The sequence below is a fragment of the Pollachius pollachius genome, assembly GCF_949987615.1.
Source record: "Pollachius pollachius genome assembly, chromosome: 14".
Taxonomy (NCBI): Eukaryota; Metazoa; Chordata; class Actinopteri; order Gadiformes; family Gadidae; genus Pollachius; species Pollachius pollachius.
The window spans coordinates 6,618,982-6,635,779 of NC_136947.1; the positions used below are offsets into that span (position 1 = coordinate 6,618,982).

The 16,798-nt window shown below is 51.4% G+C and overlaps 1 protein-coding gene across 1 annotated transcript in view; it reads left to right on the forward strand.

Annotated features, from left to right (window-relative positions):
* znf521 (zinc finger protein 521) overlaps nucleotides 1-16,798 on the forward strand; it is a 111,069-nt gene that overhangs the window by 80,979 nt on the left and 13,292 nt on the right. Inside the window, 3 exon segments of the mRNA XM_079750245.1 lie at nucleotides 6,558-6,602; nucleotides 6,605-6,688; nucleotides 13,960-14,075. Of these exon segments, the coding sequence (XP_079606371.1) occupies nucleotides 6,558-6,602; nucleotides 6,605-6,688; nucleotides 13,960-14,075 (245 nt within the window).

Consider the following 16,798-nt stretch of genomic DNA (forward strand, 5'->3'; position numbering starts at 1 on the left):
TTGCGGTGGTTTTGTGTCTTGTTGTTTTGTTGTCTTTCTGCCTGAGAGGGTAGACGGAGGTCTCCTCTGTGCCTGTCCCAAAAGTGTTTGTGAACTCCAAAAGGTGTTCTAGTCGGCTAAACCTTTTGTAATGTCCATTCAAGCGTCGCGCATGTTTATCTCAACACAAAAACCTGTCAGTTCGGTTGGGGGATTATATTTCCCCCCCCCCCCCCCTCTCTCTCTCTCTCTCTGTCTCTGTCTCTCTCTCTCTCTCTCTCTCTCTCTCTCTCTCTCTCTCTCTCTCTCTCTCTCTCTCTCTCTCTCTCTCTCTCTCTCTCTCTCTCTCTCTCTCTCTCTCTCTCTCTCTCTCTCTCTCTCTAAAACCTGGGGCCTAGTAGCCAGGGGAGCTATGAGGCGACTAATGTAGGCGCAGCCTGGCTGATCCTAGCAGCAGCTTTAGCCCTGCTCTGATTAGCACCTTCCAACGAGCCGCCATGCATCAGAGCTGACATTCTCCCAGAGACCCCACATGTCCCACCCCCCCCTTACCCACAACCCCTCCTCGCCGCGCTAAGGCGACTCCTGCGCTGACATCATGTCACAGCCCAACACTCCCAACACTCCCAACCTCCACCCGTCCCACTTCTCCCTCCTCCCTCCAACCCCTCCCTCCCAGAGGAGGGAGGGCAGTGCACGTCAGGCGTGCACTGCGATCACGGGACCCTGACATGGGGTCTTTGGTCCCCTGGTCACCATATATCGTGTCCTGTCATGTTTCTCTCTGGCTGTCTGCTGGTGGAGAACCTGAACATCTTGAATACATTCCCCCTCTCTTTCAGCCCTCTTCCAGTCATGATGTGTGTCTCTAAATGTGTTTGGGTATTTCTTGTGTTTTGGTTGGGTCAGTGTTGTCATTATAAAAGCAGTGCATAATCCTGTTTGTCTCCCCATATCACATACTCAATACAACTTTTCAGAAAGGGAGAGAGAGAGAGACGGAGAGAGAGGCAGAGAGAGGGAGAGCGAGGGAAGGAGAGGGAGATTGAGAGAGGGAGGGAGAGAGAGAGAGGGAGAGAGAGAGAGGGATACATTTCCTGGGCAGCGTGATTAAATCTCACACTTTAATTTCTTGCTTTTTGTGCTTCATTCATCCCGTCTCCCCTCCTCTCAAACTGTGAAGGCGAGAATTATTAGTTATGTTTGGCCCCAGGCGTCCGCTCTCCAATCAGGCCCGGTCCAGGGGGAGTCCATCCCTGTGAGCTCCCACCTACCTCCCCCTCCCCTCCCTCCCTCCCCCTCTCCCCTCCCCCCCCCCATCTCCATCCATGCCGCTCGGTTTTTATTTTCCCAGACATTAATGGGCCTTAAAGTACATCTGAAATTAGTTGGTTCCTCATGAGGTGGGCCTGTATCTCAGGAGAGCACACAGACACAAACACACTTGCACACACACATATACACACACGCATACACACACAAACATGCACACCCACACACTTGCGCACGCACACACACACACACACACACACACAAGCACACACAAGCACACACACGCACACACATGCACACACATGGCGGCGGCGTCGGTGGAGTCAATTTGTATTCACCCATAATTCCCTGGGCCTTAATCACTCTGATTTTTCCCCCATTATCTGTTAATGGATAGTTCCCATGGAGAAGAGGGGAAAGTAAGTCCACCTGCTGTGTGCAGGCCTGAAGCTGTACCGCTGTGCCACCAGCCACGTTCCCATAGAGCCCTGGATGGGATGCAGCGGGTGCACCGAAAACCAATCGTATCTGGCTTATTGACACACAACCGTACCGTCGGGCTGAACGTTATTAGACAGATGGTAGAATTGGAAAATTGTGGCCGCCTGGGGCAGGGGTTTCTGTGTTGTTGTTTTTATTATTTATCTATTTATTTTTGCGCGCTCTCGTACAAACACTGTCGCCGCCGCCGAAAACACATGGTCTTCTTTGGTCTTCTCACCCGTACATGAGCGCCGATGACCGCGGTCTGGTCGCGCCGCGCTGTGTTTTTCCCCCACCACCACCCCTTGTCACGACGAAAGCCTTCAGTCTCGGCCCCCCGGTCGTTCGCTCTGCCGACCGTCACCGCCTCCCAACGCCGCAGTTTGTTTTCCCACTTGTTTAGTCATTACTCGACTGGAGGAAGGGCCCTGATTGATGTCCTTAATATCATTTGTTAGAGTGGGGTGCTTTGGCTGCGGCGGCAGCAGGCCTGCATCATCGTGGGTCCCTTTAAGAGGGGAGCGTTGGAGAGCCTTGGAAGGGCAGCCCGGGGAGGAGGCTAAATCTCATCGTCACAATGTGTTTCTGTTCCCAAGCCAAACTCTAAAGGACGTAATAGACTAGACGCTCACGTCAGCGCTCCCTGGGATGGATTGTTTAAATAGGTAGGTAGGGGACCGGTGTGTGCTGTGTGTGTGTGTGTGTGTGTGTGTGTGTGTGTGTGTGTGTGTGTCTGAGAGTGAGAGAGAGGGAGAGAGAGGTGGAGAGAGGCAGGTTGGGACTGGGGAGGTTGGGTAGGGATGGGGGGTCTTGGTATGCTAGGAGGAGACGGTTTTAATTAAGTAATGCCCAGTACACTTACAGTACACACTGTTAGCCAAGGGTTTTAGGAAAGCTTAAGTCATTCCCTTGCTCCACACAGTGCAGCGCTGTGTGCCCAGTGTATCCCTCTATTAAACACACACAGTGACACACACACGCACACACACACCTTCACGACCTGGCTGGGACGTTCTGAAGCCCGGTCCACACTCTCTGAATGTCTTCCAGTACTATCAGCGCGCGGCCAGGTGTCCCCAACAACCTTGAGCAACAAATGGCTCCATCCCTAGCCTTAACAACAACAAAACCTTGACCGAGAATAAAGAAATCAATAAATAAATAAAAAGTTTTCCTCCCTCCTCCCCAAAAAAAAGCGACAACAAAAACACCGACCCAAGACCATTTTATTTTCCCCCTTTCTATTTTTTCCTACTTTCCCTTCCGTCACTCTCACTTATTCTCCGCATGGGAGAGATATTAGGCGTTTGTGCTTTAAGGAGCTGTGAAATACATAAACCATGAGCCACAGGAAGGCAGGGCCCTGCGGATATGCAGATGGGCTTGCTTTGCTGGTGTCAGGGATGCTTAAAGGGAGCAGGAGTAGGAGCAGCTCTCATCTAAAGGATCCCTTCCTCTCTTTGTGTGTGCAGAGGGACAGGGTGGTGGCAGCCCAGCATTACTCCAGAGACAGGGGAATGAGAGAGAGGGAGGGAGAGAGGGCGGCTGGGTACGTGGGTGGAGAGAGAGAGAGAGAGAGAGAGAGAGAGTGAGTGAAGGAGCGAGAGAGAGGAGGAAGGAAAAGAACCAGAGAGTGGGAGAAGAGACGGGGAAACAGAGCTCTGGTGGTCCCCTGTGGCCCCAGTAACTATATCCAGAGTCTGTGCTCCGTGCGCAGAGAGGGGCGGGGTGGGGGTTAGGGGGCTTGTGCAGGGCTGTGCTGATTGGCCAGCCCGGGAGCGAAATCTTTGGGGAACAACAGGAAGTGACCTCAGCCCGGCGAGGGAGCCGGAGGGAGGGAGGGAGGCGGGCGGGCGGGCGGGTGGTGGGGGGTGAGTGCTCCGGCTTCCTCCTCCCCGGGCTCCGGAGCTAAGGATCGGGCAGCCGCCGCGGTCCCACCCCCTGCTGCTCCGCCGCCGTGTATGAAGCTCCGCCCACAGCCAGCTCCACACAGCACAGTCACAACAAAATGGACCCACAATGGACACACTGTCAGATCTCTCTCTCTCTCTCTCGCTCTGTCGCCGCAACGGCAACAGCTTACACAGGCGACCCACTACAAAGCACGACAAACACACGTGCACACGGAAACAGTTCTCGTGGACGCACACACACACACACACACACACACACACACACACACACACACACACACACACACACACACACACACAAGGTCAGCCGGGCAGGTGCGGCGTTCCCTGCATAATGAAGCGGCAGGCCGGTTCTCCGAAGGGAGCGCGTGGTGCACCGAGGGAGAGGGGGGTGAGGGGTCAGGTGAGCTGCGCCCATATGGCACAGGAAGCGATCTGTGAACTCCTTCTGCGCGGCTGGCCTCGCCGCCGCGCCCCCTCCGCGTGCACGTGAACAAAAAAAAAAACAAGAGCGCCGATCAAAGCGCTTGAGCCGCTGGCCAGATAACGGCCGTCCCGCCGCACAGACGTGTTCCCTCTCTCGCCGAAACCACCGCCACCTCCCCCACCGCACTCCTCCCTCCCCCCTGTCCCTCCCTCCCTCCCTCCCTCTTATTTTCCTCCCGTGACGCATGTCCTCACGTGTAAGGGGAGGGAGGAGGGGGGGAATCAAAGCGTGCGTCTGCACAGATCACACCCAACGCGGGATCAATGAACGCTCGTTTCCAAAATGGAGTCGTCTGAGTCGGGCTGGGGGAGGGGGGAGGGGACAGGCCCCTCCTCTACTCGGTGTGTTTCCTGAGCTATATGCGGTGGTGGGCTCTCTCTCTCGCCCGGTGAGCGAGCCGCGCTGCTCACCCATGGCGCCTCGCGGGTTTGTTGAGCGCACAGGAGAGGTAACCAGGGGTGATGGTGCTATTCCATATGCTAAGGTTTATAGGGAGGGGGGGGTCTTAAAGGAACATGTGGAAATATATTGGACCAGCATGTTTAATATATCCACCCGAAAACCCCCCGCCCTAACCCCCGCCCCTGCTGTTTCTCTTGGCACTGTGAAAGATGTGTCTGTGTGGTCGTGTGTCTCTCTCGCTCTCTCTCTCTCTCTCACTCTCTTTCCCTCTCCCTCTCTTTTATTTTTCTCTCACTCTTTCTTTGCGTGACTTTGGCGCGGCATAACAACGAAAAATGGAAATGTATTACAAAATATTTTGTTTGTAATGTTTTCATACCTCACTTAAATTGATATGGGGCCTCCCTTAAAGCATCGAGTCGTTCAGTCGTACAGTGAGAGGAAATTATATTCCCCAACGTGTCTAAACGATAAAAAAAACTTCACACACAATAGGAATCAGAAAATCACCCATTGACATTGAAAGTTTGCAGCTGAGCGATCCAGCGGCTGCCTTCTTCGGGGCTCGAGTCTCGAGTTTCCCGCGCAACACACAACTATAAACCACAAAACGCACAGCAAGCACACGTACGAGGCAGCGAGCGCGGGGGAATTGAAAGCCCAGGAAGCCTGGTACCTCCACGCATCCACGTCGTCTATTCACACTGCACGCTACTCCGTTGTTGTCTAGCTGGGGGGGGGGGCTTCTTGCCAGGTCCGGCCATAGCCCATTTAGTCAAGGCCTCTGGTCCAGGGGGCCCCGGGACGGCACAGCTGCTCGGGGGCCTGTTTAGAGGGGCCCCTGGTACCCAGGAGGAGCTCATGCTGTGATCGCTGGACCGTGCTGACCAAGTGAGAGAACCTTGTCGATGAGGCCCTTGGGATTAACCCCCACCGCCTTGCTCCACCACAACCCCCACACCACCACCACCACCACACCACCACCCCCCTAGCCCATCCATCTGGCACCGGAGGCATGCTCGGCTTGGCGAGACGTTGATGAAGCACTGTGGCAGAGTGCATTGGCTTTCCTTGTCTTCCCCCCTCCCCCCCTCTCTTCGTCTTTATCGACACACTGGAGATGGGCAGTTGAGCGGAAGTCTGAGTCAGCGATCGTTGCGAGGGGGGTGCGGGTGGAGGCGGGGAGACGGGGTGATGACGGGGGCGGTGCAGAGTCTGAATTAGTTTGAGCCATCAATGGGGCCAGGCTGATGTGGTTCTAATGGCGCTGAGATTGATGCGCTTGGAATTCTAATGCCCGCGGACGTAGACTGGGCGCTTTTTCTTTTTTGTATCTCCCGGCCCAGGTGTAGTCTCACTTTGTTAATAAAGGCTGACGTAGGGATGCATGTGTGTTTTTTGTTTTATTGACAGTAAGGGCGGCAGACTTGGCGGTGACCTTTAACAAAGCAGCTGAGGAATTGCCATTGTTATTGTTGTGCGCAAACTTCCCCAGCCATATAATTGAGCCTTGGAAAAATACCAAATTTAATAATGAACCATCTGAAATGTTACCTGCTTTGCGGATTCTTCATTTGCTTTGATGAACTGGCGTCTTGCAGAAAAAAGGCGCATGAGTTCATGCAAAATTGTCGCCGGATTTCTACTTTGCCTCTCGTCTGTATTCATTAGCCTACACCAAGAATAAATTATTTTTTGCATGTAAGTTAATCAAAATGACTATGCTCACCATGTTCAAAGTGCAAGACCTCGTCTGTGCAATGAGGACCCCCACTGGTCATCCAATTTATGCCTGATGGGAACAGATCACACGTTGTCTTATTTCTCGTCTATTTCCTGAAAGTCACAGGCAGCTTTCTTTCCCCCAAAGTTAAATTGAATGTGATAGAAGCCCGCAGAGTTGGATCCTCTGCAATTTGTTTATTATTATTATCACTCTTTTTCCTTTTGCATTATCATTTCATGGTGATCTCTGGTTCTAATGGCACCCATGTCTTCCTCTCTTTGTCATGCGTGTGTAGAGGAAGGCCTGAACCACGAGTGCAAGCTCTGCAGCCAGTCCTTCGACTCCCCGCCAAGCTGCAGTGTCACCTGATCGAGCACAGCTTCGAGGGCATGGGAGGCACCTTCAAGTGTCCCGTCTGCTTCACAGGTGTGTACTCCTTCCCTAAGTGTGTGTGTCTGTGTGTGTGTTGACAATGTGTGATTCCAATGTATGATATTATTTATTTATATTTTTTAATGCAGGAATGTGTTACCGTAAATGTTCTTGCTGCTTCTCAGTGTGTGTGTGTGTGTGCGTGTGTGTGCGTGTGTGTTTACGTGGATGACTCCATGGATATATTTAAATGTCTAAATACAGTAATTTGTTTATGCATTTGAATGCGAAGTGCAGTTAATATGCGACAACCTTTGCCTCATGCACCTTCGCTCTGTCTCTAAGTCTAACACCCGCCATTTACATTCTGAGGGGGCCTTTTATCCCTGCATGTTTTAAATGGTAAATGGTGTTCTAAATGAGTTGGAAGAGGTCACACCAGTGGGCTGGCCAAAGCTGAGTGCAGTGTGCAAGGTGTTGGCGTCTTTCTTTAATATTTAGGCGAAATTGCCTCCAATGAGGAAGGAGAGGCTGCGTGCAAAGTTTTGAGACAGTCAGGGCGGAGGAGGAGGAGGAGGTGGAAGAGGAGGGACAAGGGCTAGTGTTGGGGCCGGTGGTGGTGGCTGGTGGTGGTGGTGGTGGTGCTAGTGGTGGGGGGGTGAGGTAGTGGTGAGGGTGGGGGGCGGTGGTGGAGGTGGTAGTGATGGTGGTGGTGGAGGAGAGGGCGGGCGAGGTCTAAGAGGTTGGAGAAAGGGAGATGTGCTAATTGTGGACGGCGGTGGTGCTGATAGCTGTAATGATCTCATCTGTCTCTGTGCGTGGAGGTGGAAGGACCAGAGCTCTCCGGAGGGAGGAGCGCCCTCCTTCAGTGTCAACAGGGTTAACTATCTCTTTAATGAAATCTGCAAAGTCGTTAACTTCAGCACTTCACTCCTCCTCTCCCCAACCTCGGCTACTTCGCCCCTCCCTCAGTGCATGTTTTTACTGTGTTTCCGTCGCGCTGTCTTTTTCTTCTTCTTTTTTTTTTTGAAATATTTGTATTTGCCTCAGTTTGATTTTTTATTTTTTTCCCTTTTCTTCCTTCTTGGATTCAATTCGACTTTGCTTGTCACAGATGACGTGGTTTTGCTCTGGAGGGATTAGGCAATTCTGGAATCTTGGTGGTTTCTGGGAAAAGTCTTTGGGACTTTCTTAGCTCATCAACGTCGCCGTCATCCTCATCCTCTTCCTCATCGGCATATTTAACAAGTGATCTTTCCTCACTCCAAAAGCCGGTCTCGCCATCCTTCAAAATCTCCACACTTATGGTCTATCCTACTCAATGTGTTGGGCTTATCTCTCTTAACACAGCTCTGATACATCATACTCAGTGGCATCCACTATACAGCTACATCCACTATACAGCTACGTCTACTGTACACCTCCACTACACACCTCCACCATACAGCACCTCCACCATACACATCTATACACACACCGATGCACACATCCACTATACACAACTCCACTATACACACCTCCACTATACACATCTGTACACACACCTCTACAAACATCCACTAAAGACATATCCAACGTACACACCTCTACCATACGCAGCTCCACTATATACACCTCCCCTTTACAGCACTGCCACCATACAGCCGTCCCCGTAAACCCACTGGCGTCAGGCCGTTTAATACACAGAGCATGCCTCCATCATCTGAGCCTTCATTTTCTAGCGCCGGCTTTGACAGACAGGTCCACCCCACCCTGGCCCGCGTTCCCTCTGCACCCATATTGATCACCCGCTGGAGGGAGGGAGAGAGGGAGGGAGGGAAAACAGACCCTCAGGAAAGTAATCACATAACAGGCAGGCAGACAGAGAGACAGACCTTCAGACCGATATACAGGCAGACAGGCCGACTGACAAACAGACGGACAGAGAGAGAGGGAGGGGAGCCTGGATGCGTTGGCCAGGCAGGCCCACAGCGGTGTGCTGAGAAGGCCTCCCTCTGTTGGAGATTCAGGGGACAGACAGACACTGGTTGATGGGAATATATGTGCACGCTATCAGTCCTGTATAAATAGCAAACTATTCATGGTACATTGTCAATAATAAATTCCGATGTGGATTTGTCCATAATGTATTCCGATGTGAATTGATCATTATGTCACTTCTTGCGTGATATCATTTAATTTATATAAATCTGACATACAGCTAATTAAACAATCACTTCTTTTTTTTTCACGAACATTTACTTAATTGCTTACTGTATGTAATATTTTCACACATCGTTTTAATTAACTAACTAGCTAAATTGGAGTGGTAATGAGGGGGGGATGTCTGAGTCTGAATTTAATAAATAAGAGCTGAAAAGGCCCCAGCATGCGTTGATAGCAGCAGCAGGCAGTTGGCCTGTAAGTCCGCCATCGACCCACAAGGTTATCGCTTAGATTAAAGAGAGAGGATGCCCACAATCCCCTGTCGATGTCCACGCTTTTGGGCTCCCTTCACTCTCTGTGACCTCAAACTTTGTCATTCTTTGCCTCGCCTGATGATCCACCATCCTGGCTGGGAGGACAGGAGAGGGAGGCAGAGCGAGAGGTTCAGTAGAGTTACGTAGAGCAAGGAAAAGCACAGTCAAAAACGGGTTGGGAAAAGGAGACATACACTTTGGTGTTAAAAACCGAGGAAGAAGACGGAAGGGTGTGGTGGTGGAGAGGGTCGGGGGGTAGTGGGTGTTTGGGGAGAGCGGGGGGGTTGGTGTTGGCGATGGTGGTGGTGGGGATGGAGGTTTCGTGCGACTGGCAAGTTTTTGGATGAAAGATGAAAGGAGGGAAGTGGAGGAGGAATAGAGAGCTGTGTAGCGAGGAGGAGGAAGGGTAAATGGGAGTGGAGGAGCGAGGTCCATAAGCCCCTGGATGATGAGAGAGAGGCTGACTCTCCCAGGACACATTTGACAGGTTTCAGAAGTGGGGAAGCCTGCAGCTAAAAGTGTCTGCTTGCACCCTTAGGAGAGAGAGAGAGAGACAGAGAGAGAGAGACAGAGAGAGAGAGAGAGAGAGAGAGAGGGGGAGAGAGGGAGAGAGGGAGAGAGAGAGAGAGAGAGAGAGAGAGAGAGAGAGAGAGAGAGAGAGCGATGGTGTGGAAAGGATGATTGGGAATATGCGCTTAAGACAAACAAAACAAAAAAAAAGTGTACCTGATGAAAGTTGTGACATTCCGTGCACCTGTGTGTGCGTGCGTGTGTTTGTGTGTGTGCGTACAAAGGCAAAAAAAAAAGGTGTGTGTGCGCGCCTTTTTTTTTTTTGTTCTTCCCTTAAATCACAGTGTGCGGTGGCAAGTCGCTAAACTCCTGGATGCTCTTCCTCCTGCGAAACCACTAGAGAATGACAGATATAGTATTAGGCATAATTAGTTGTTGCGTGACATGTCGTTCACGCCGAGTACCGTCTCAAAAGTTTCTCAAAAGCACAAAACAATTCATGGGCTGCATTTGGTGTAACTTGAAGAGAAACTAAAGCGAAACAAACAACGTAAAAATAACTAATTACCACCCGTGGCAATAATTCTCCTACACACAACTTCGGGATCGCTGTTCGGCCGATAAGTGTGTTTGTGTGGCCCTGTAACACACACAAACACGCACATATGGATCAGCCCCTGTATTGTGAACTCCTGGATTAGACAGAGAACGGACCTCATGTAAGGGAGACAGATAAATAAATGAACAGGAGAAGAGGGGAGGCCGGTGGTGGGGGGGGGGGGGGGGGAAGGGATAAACTTTATTATTTTGTGTTTTATTTTTTCGTTTTTCCTTCCACAAACAGCTTTAGTATTGGTGCAGTGCAGCCTGCAGAGCTCACCACCCTGCCAAAATAAAGATGAGCTGGGGCCCGTAGTAAAGGAGACGTCTGCCATGGGCGGCCCCTGAGATCTAATCAGAGGGCTTAATATCCCCCACAGCGAGGAGACCTTGGCCCCTTAGCCCCCTTACCCTGACACCCCCCGACGTCCGGCTCAGCCCAGCTCTCCGCTTGGCTCCACAACCAACAAACTGCACAAAGTTCTCTCTCTCTTTCTCCCTCTCTCACTCTCTCTCGCTCTCTCTTGCTCTGTATCTCTCTTTCGCGCTCTCTCTTGCCCCTCTCTCTCTCGCTCTCCCTTTCTCTCTTGCCCCCTCTCTCGCTCAGCCAATCTCTCTCTCTTGCTCTATCTCTACCTCTCTCGCCCTTCCTTTCTTGCTCTCATTCTCAACAGGGAGCGCCAACAATGACCAGCCGCTGATCCTGTTTGGATTTTATTCTTTGTTTTTTTCCCTGCTTTTGGATTATTTCTTCTCTTCTCCTTCTCCCCCCGTGTCCGCGCCGTAACCCCTGCGGGAAAGACATGGTTCTTTGACGATGGCGCCCATCACCATGGTGTTTTTTTTCTGAAGCCCACGTCAATAGGTTGGATCAGCCAGGCGCCTTCAAGCAGCGCCCACATGTTAATTAAATAGTATCTCAATAACATTGTTCTCTCACACACACACGCATCACGCAAACACTGGGTGTTGTGTGTCGTTTCGACGGCGGTAAATAAAGGTCAGAGCTGTACTCCACCGCTCCCGTCGATCTGAATGAAAGGTGTTCAAACGGGGGGGGGGGGGAGAGCACAAGGACAACGCAGACCGTATACGATTTATAGCGTCCTCTAATATATACGTCTTCATAAATCCACAACAACAACGTTGTTACGGTGGAGGAGTGCCTTTAACGCCCTGGCAGCGTGCCTGCGATGCTCTCAGTCGTGGGCGAAGCATGTAATATGCTTAAGGATGAAGTCATGCAAAAGCCACGACTGGGTTGTCATTGCGGTGCGTCGGGTTAGTGCATGCCCCCTCGTTAGCGCGGCTGCGTTAAGATACACACGCAAACAGGAAGGAACCGCTCACCTGATGGCGCCGTGGTAAGCGGGGCCCCCCGCCACACCGCCCGCTTGCTCGCCCCCACCCCCCCCAAGTCGCAAATCCATTTTTATTTTTGCTGTATTGACTTTTTCGCCTCGTCTACGCCGAGCCTTAATGAAGGATTCCAGCAGTCGGAGTGAACCCGATTCCGCTCTGCGTTACGCTGAACGCTGGAGAGAGAAACGCAGAACCGAGTGCTATCCTGGTCCTCTGTTTGGCTGGCTTTACTGTCTCTGGAAAGCAAACTTCCCACCCGTAGATAATTACCCAACTTGAAATGTGCACATGTCGAGGTAAACATTTAGCGTCTAACTGCATCGCAATCTATTCACGATTACGTTTTCCACCCTTTTTTTTTCTTTTTTTATCATCATTGCATTGTCGTGGTCATTAGTTTCCGAAATGGACCGTGGTGTTATTGTTTGTTCATTAGCAGAGGAGGGTTGTTCATTTCCTGGTTAACACGTTGCCACGTTCCCCCCCTACCAACCCCCCCCCAGCATCTGCCGTCCTGACATTAGCAGTCTGCTAGCATGGCCGTCTCTCACTCTCGCTCTCTCTGGCTCTCTCTCTCCCCCTCGCTCTCTCTTGCCCTCTCTAGCTCTCTCGATGCTCACTCTTTTTCTCTCTCTATTTCTCTCTTGCTCTATCTGTCTTGCTCTCTCTCACTCTCTGTCTCTCTCTCTCTCTCTCTCTCTCTCTCTCTCTCTCTCTCTCACTCTCTGTCTCTCTCTCTCTCTCTCTCTCATTCTCTCGTTCTCTGGTTCTCTCTCTGGTTCTCTCGTTCTTTCTCCCTCTTGTTCTCTCTCTCTCTCCCTCACTCTCTCTCTCCCCCCTACTCTCTCTCTCTCTCTTTCTCTCTCTCTTTCTCTCCCCCCCCCCCTTCTCTCTCTCTCGCCCGCGGCCTGACGCGAGGCCTCTCTTCAGTCTGTCTGGGGTCAGGGGCGAGGCGCGCCTCCATTCAGGGAGAGCAAAGTGAACCTCAAGCGTACCCAGCTCAATAATTCATATCAGCTCTCCCAGGTTCTCCATCAAATTGGGACGCGATAATGTCTGGGAGAGAAGGGGGCTGGCGGGGGTGGGGGGCCTCCAGGGGCCGGGGTTGAGGGGTGGGGGGGGGTCCGTGGCGACCCCAAAGTGATCTCTCTAACAGACACCTCACCTCACCTTTTGTGCTTTTTTTGTCTTTCCCCCCCGACTTCTCCTTCTTCTTCTTCTTCCTCTTCTTCTCCTCTTCTCCCCGTGGCCCTAACGGTGCATGCATTAGAAGAAAAGTTATTTTGAGCCGTAAGAAATTCAAATGAACCCCCTCCCTCTCCCTCTCCCCCCCCCCTCCTGCCCACCCCCCCCCCCCCCCCCATCTCCCCCACATGGCAACTTTTCCAGAGCATCCAGGCCTTTGAGATTAGACAGGCGTCCTTAAAGCACAGGGGTCTGGGATAACAAACGGCATGTTTGAAGTGCTCCTCGGAGAATGCCGAGGCGCACGCATACACACACACTCTCTCTCAAGACTGGCGCATGTGCACTCGCTCACACACACACACACACACACACACTCGGCGTACAGACGCCCAGACGCACACATGAACTCGCGTGCGCCCCTCCTTCGGCGTGCCAGCGCAGGCCGAAGGCGCTAATGAAAGCACAAACGCGGGGTATATGTTTTTAAGTGCCAGCGCGAGTCGTGTGTGTTTATGTGAGAGTGACTGTAGCCAGAGCGTGCATGAATAAGTAGTGCAACACCATGAATATTTATATTGTCAATATAATTAGCGATGTAGACTAATGGAGGCCATGTTTTGCACTTGAAGCCATGCCAATTTCCCCTGCTTGTTTATTTTCTGGCTGGTTGTCCCCACAGCACTGCTAAATAAAGAGCATCATTATTCCCAGAGCATTATGCATTGACTAGCCCCGCCGCTGCAGCCGTGGAAACGTCCACTCTGGTGCGTTGGGTGTCACTATCCAAATTGTACCCCCCCCCCCTTTTAAAATAATATTTCTCGTTTTGTATCATGTTATTTCATTGTGTATAGCACATTGATGTGATCGTAATTAGCCCGTTTTCAGTGCTGTTTGACACGATGCCCTCCGCTGGTAATTGAGACCGACGCAGATATGAGTGTGATCCACCCAAAGGCAACGTTGAGGAGATGTTCCCAAAGGCTGGAGAAGAGCGTGCTGATGACATCTGGCTCTGCAGAGCAGATACAGAACCCTCGTCAAACGTGATGCTCAACTCACTGAGAAACTAAAGAGAAAGTATAAAACATCTGACTCTTTTCCTCTTCTGTCCCTGTGCCTTTGTGCGTTTGTCCCTGTGTGTGTGTGTGTGTGTGTGTGTGTGTGTGTGTGTGTGTGTGTGTGTGTGTTTGTGCGTGTCCACAGTGTTCGTCCAGGCCAGTAAGCTGCAGCAGCACATCTTCTCGGCCCACGGCCAGGAGGATAAGATCTACGACTGCTCCCAGTGCCCGCAGAAGTTCTTCTTCCAGACGGAGCTACAGGTAGGCCTTCAGGACACGTACAGACGCACACACATGGAGACTAGAGGCTCCGGACCTGCTTTACTTTATCCCCAATGCCGCCACCACAACACCCCCTCAGAACACACAACACTACTCACAACACACCGCAGATGGCTCCTCGGCCATGCTTCCGCCTCTCTCTCTCCCCCCCCCCCCCCCCCCCATCAGCCCTGCTGGAAGAGGCGTCTCAGAAGGAATTACTCCGTCGTCCATGGCTAAAACTAATTTGCGATGTGCAGATATGATTTGATTTGCTTATTAGACCAACAGAGCACTAAAATATCGGGAATTAGAAGGATTAGGGGTATGTTGGTATTTGAAGAGGTAATTACATGCAATGCAGAGACGGGAGAAAAAAAAAACACACACACACACAGACTTCAGTCATTCCGCCAACTGCATCTCTCTCCTCCTAATCGCAGAGGAGGCCCCGTGGCTAAATATGAGCTCCGTCCCCGGCGACGCCATATCTGCCCTTCAACAAAGTTAGTAGTTGGACTTATGAACTCGCAATGTTAGAGAGATAATCCATTTTCTAGCAATCTCTTTCCCCTGGTCCTCTGAGAACCTGAAAAAATGAAACAGACCTTATTATATTATATCAGTGTGGCGGTGTTTTCATGCAGCGCTGTGTGTCCCCGGGGGATTCCGTACCTTTACACATAGCACTTTTCTCATATCCAGATCGTTTTCTTTCCCCCCCCCGCCCCCCCTCCCCTTTTTTTCTATTTTATTGTGTAACTGAAACATCAAACTGGGAGTCCTTTAACCACTTTCTTTCAACTCGATCGCTGGGATCCTCACCGTTACCAAGCACAAGGTGGATGAATCACAGCGAAACACACTAAATATCTCAAGTAACAAACACGCCGCGACGGTTTTGAGAATGCAGATAGGGGTGGGTTTCCGTGCGTTAGACTAGACGCAACGGCCGTGAGAGGAATCTATCCCGGGCCGAGCTGCCAGTAGAAGGTGCGGTTTTCATATTGAAAAGCAGACACGGCCTGTGTGTGTGTGTGTGTGTGTGTGTGTGTGTTTGCGTGTGCCAGGAGGAAGGTGAGTGTGATCATTATCTCCTGGTCATTTGCACGCGGGCGCCATGAATAAAACAGCCCTTGATTCCAGCAATATACCGCGGCGTCGGCGATTAACTCACAAGGCGGTTTCTCAGCGAAACCTGCCAACACTTCTCACGGCCTCCCCGTTTGTTCGCACCAAGGCCTTTCCGTCTCTACCTCTGCCTCCGTCGCACGCTCCTATATCTCATCGGCTGCGCGGTGGCGTCTGTGATGTTCTTTTCTGATCGTATCTTTAACGCCCGGGGTTAAAATAGCAGCCGTAAACATCCTCAAATAACCCTGGGATGTTTTTCCTTCAGTTCGTTTTTTTTTTCTCCCTGTGACATTTTTTATTTCGGGGTTCTCTGCGCTGATCAGTGATCAGCTGTGAGTCCCCGAGGTCCCCCCCCCCCGCGCCTGCTTCATGTGTTGTCAAACACACTCTGTGACAGGGGGGGGGGGGGGGGGGGAGATCAGAACCGACAGAGGTACCCGTGGCACTCTGCCCGCGGCCCCCGCTGGTTATGAAAGGAGAGTCGGGGGGGTTGAGCTTGCAGGGGTGGGGGGGGTAAGACGGTCGCTACACCTGCTCTGTGTTCTTAAGTCGCTCCCCGGAGGTGATGGCGCGCAGACACTCATGCACGCACACACACATACATACATGCAAACACATGCATGCATAGACATACACATATGCAAACATGCACACACATTTGCAAACACAGACACATGTGCAAACTCACACCCACACACACACACACACACACGTGCAAACACATGCACATACACAAACACATGTGGATACAAACACGTGCAAACACGTTCATATGCAAACACATACACACATGCAAACACATACACATGCAAACACACACAAATATGTAAACACAAACATATGCAAACACACACACACACACAGATGTGCAAACACACAATGCACACGCACTCACACACAGGCAAACTCACACAGACACACAGAATAACAGACAAAAACACACACACACAGAGGAAAGCTCACACAGAGAGACACACAGACAAACACACACACACACACGCTGCTCTTCTCGCCGCGTATGAACACTGATTATTTCAATGTACATCAGTGTTATGGTGTGGGAATGGAGCCGTTTGTGGGAGCCGCCGCCGCCGCCGCCCGCCGTTCGCGGCAATGTCACAGCTTAGGGGAGCGGTGGCGCGCCCGTCACCTCTGGCACGCATGGTGTTACACATCAACACGCATCCACACTCACAAGGTGAAGACGGATGGGGCTCGCAGCTCATCAGCACTGGAAATGATTAAAAAGTTTCCGTAAAGGTAGCATTCTCGCAGTCTGTAGAGTTCAAGCCGAAGTTGTGCGTTGAGGCGTGTTTCCTTCTTTTCTTTTTCTTGTTTGTTTTGTTTGCTAGGTTCGTTTTTTTTGTTTGCTTTTCATCGTATCACACTTCAGAAATGTCTCCCTGACACAGGGCGGTTGTTTTTCAGTCTGTGTGAAGTGGAGGGCAGCTGTCTTCCAGCAGTGGGAAGCGTGTAGTCTCTCTCTCGCCCTCTCTCTCCCTCTGTCTCTGTGTGTGTGTGTGCGAGGTCTTAAGTTTGGAGTTTCTCCACCACCACCTTACTCTCTCTCTCTCTCTCTTTCTCTCTCA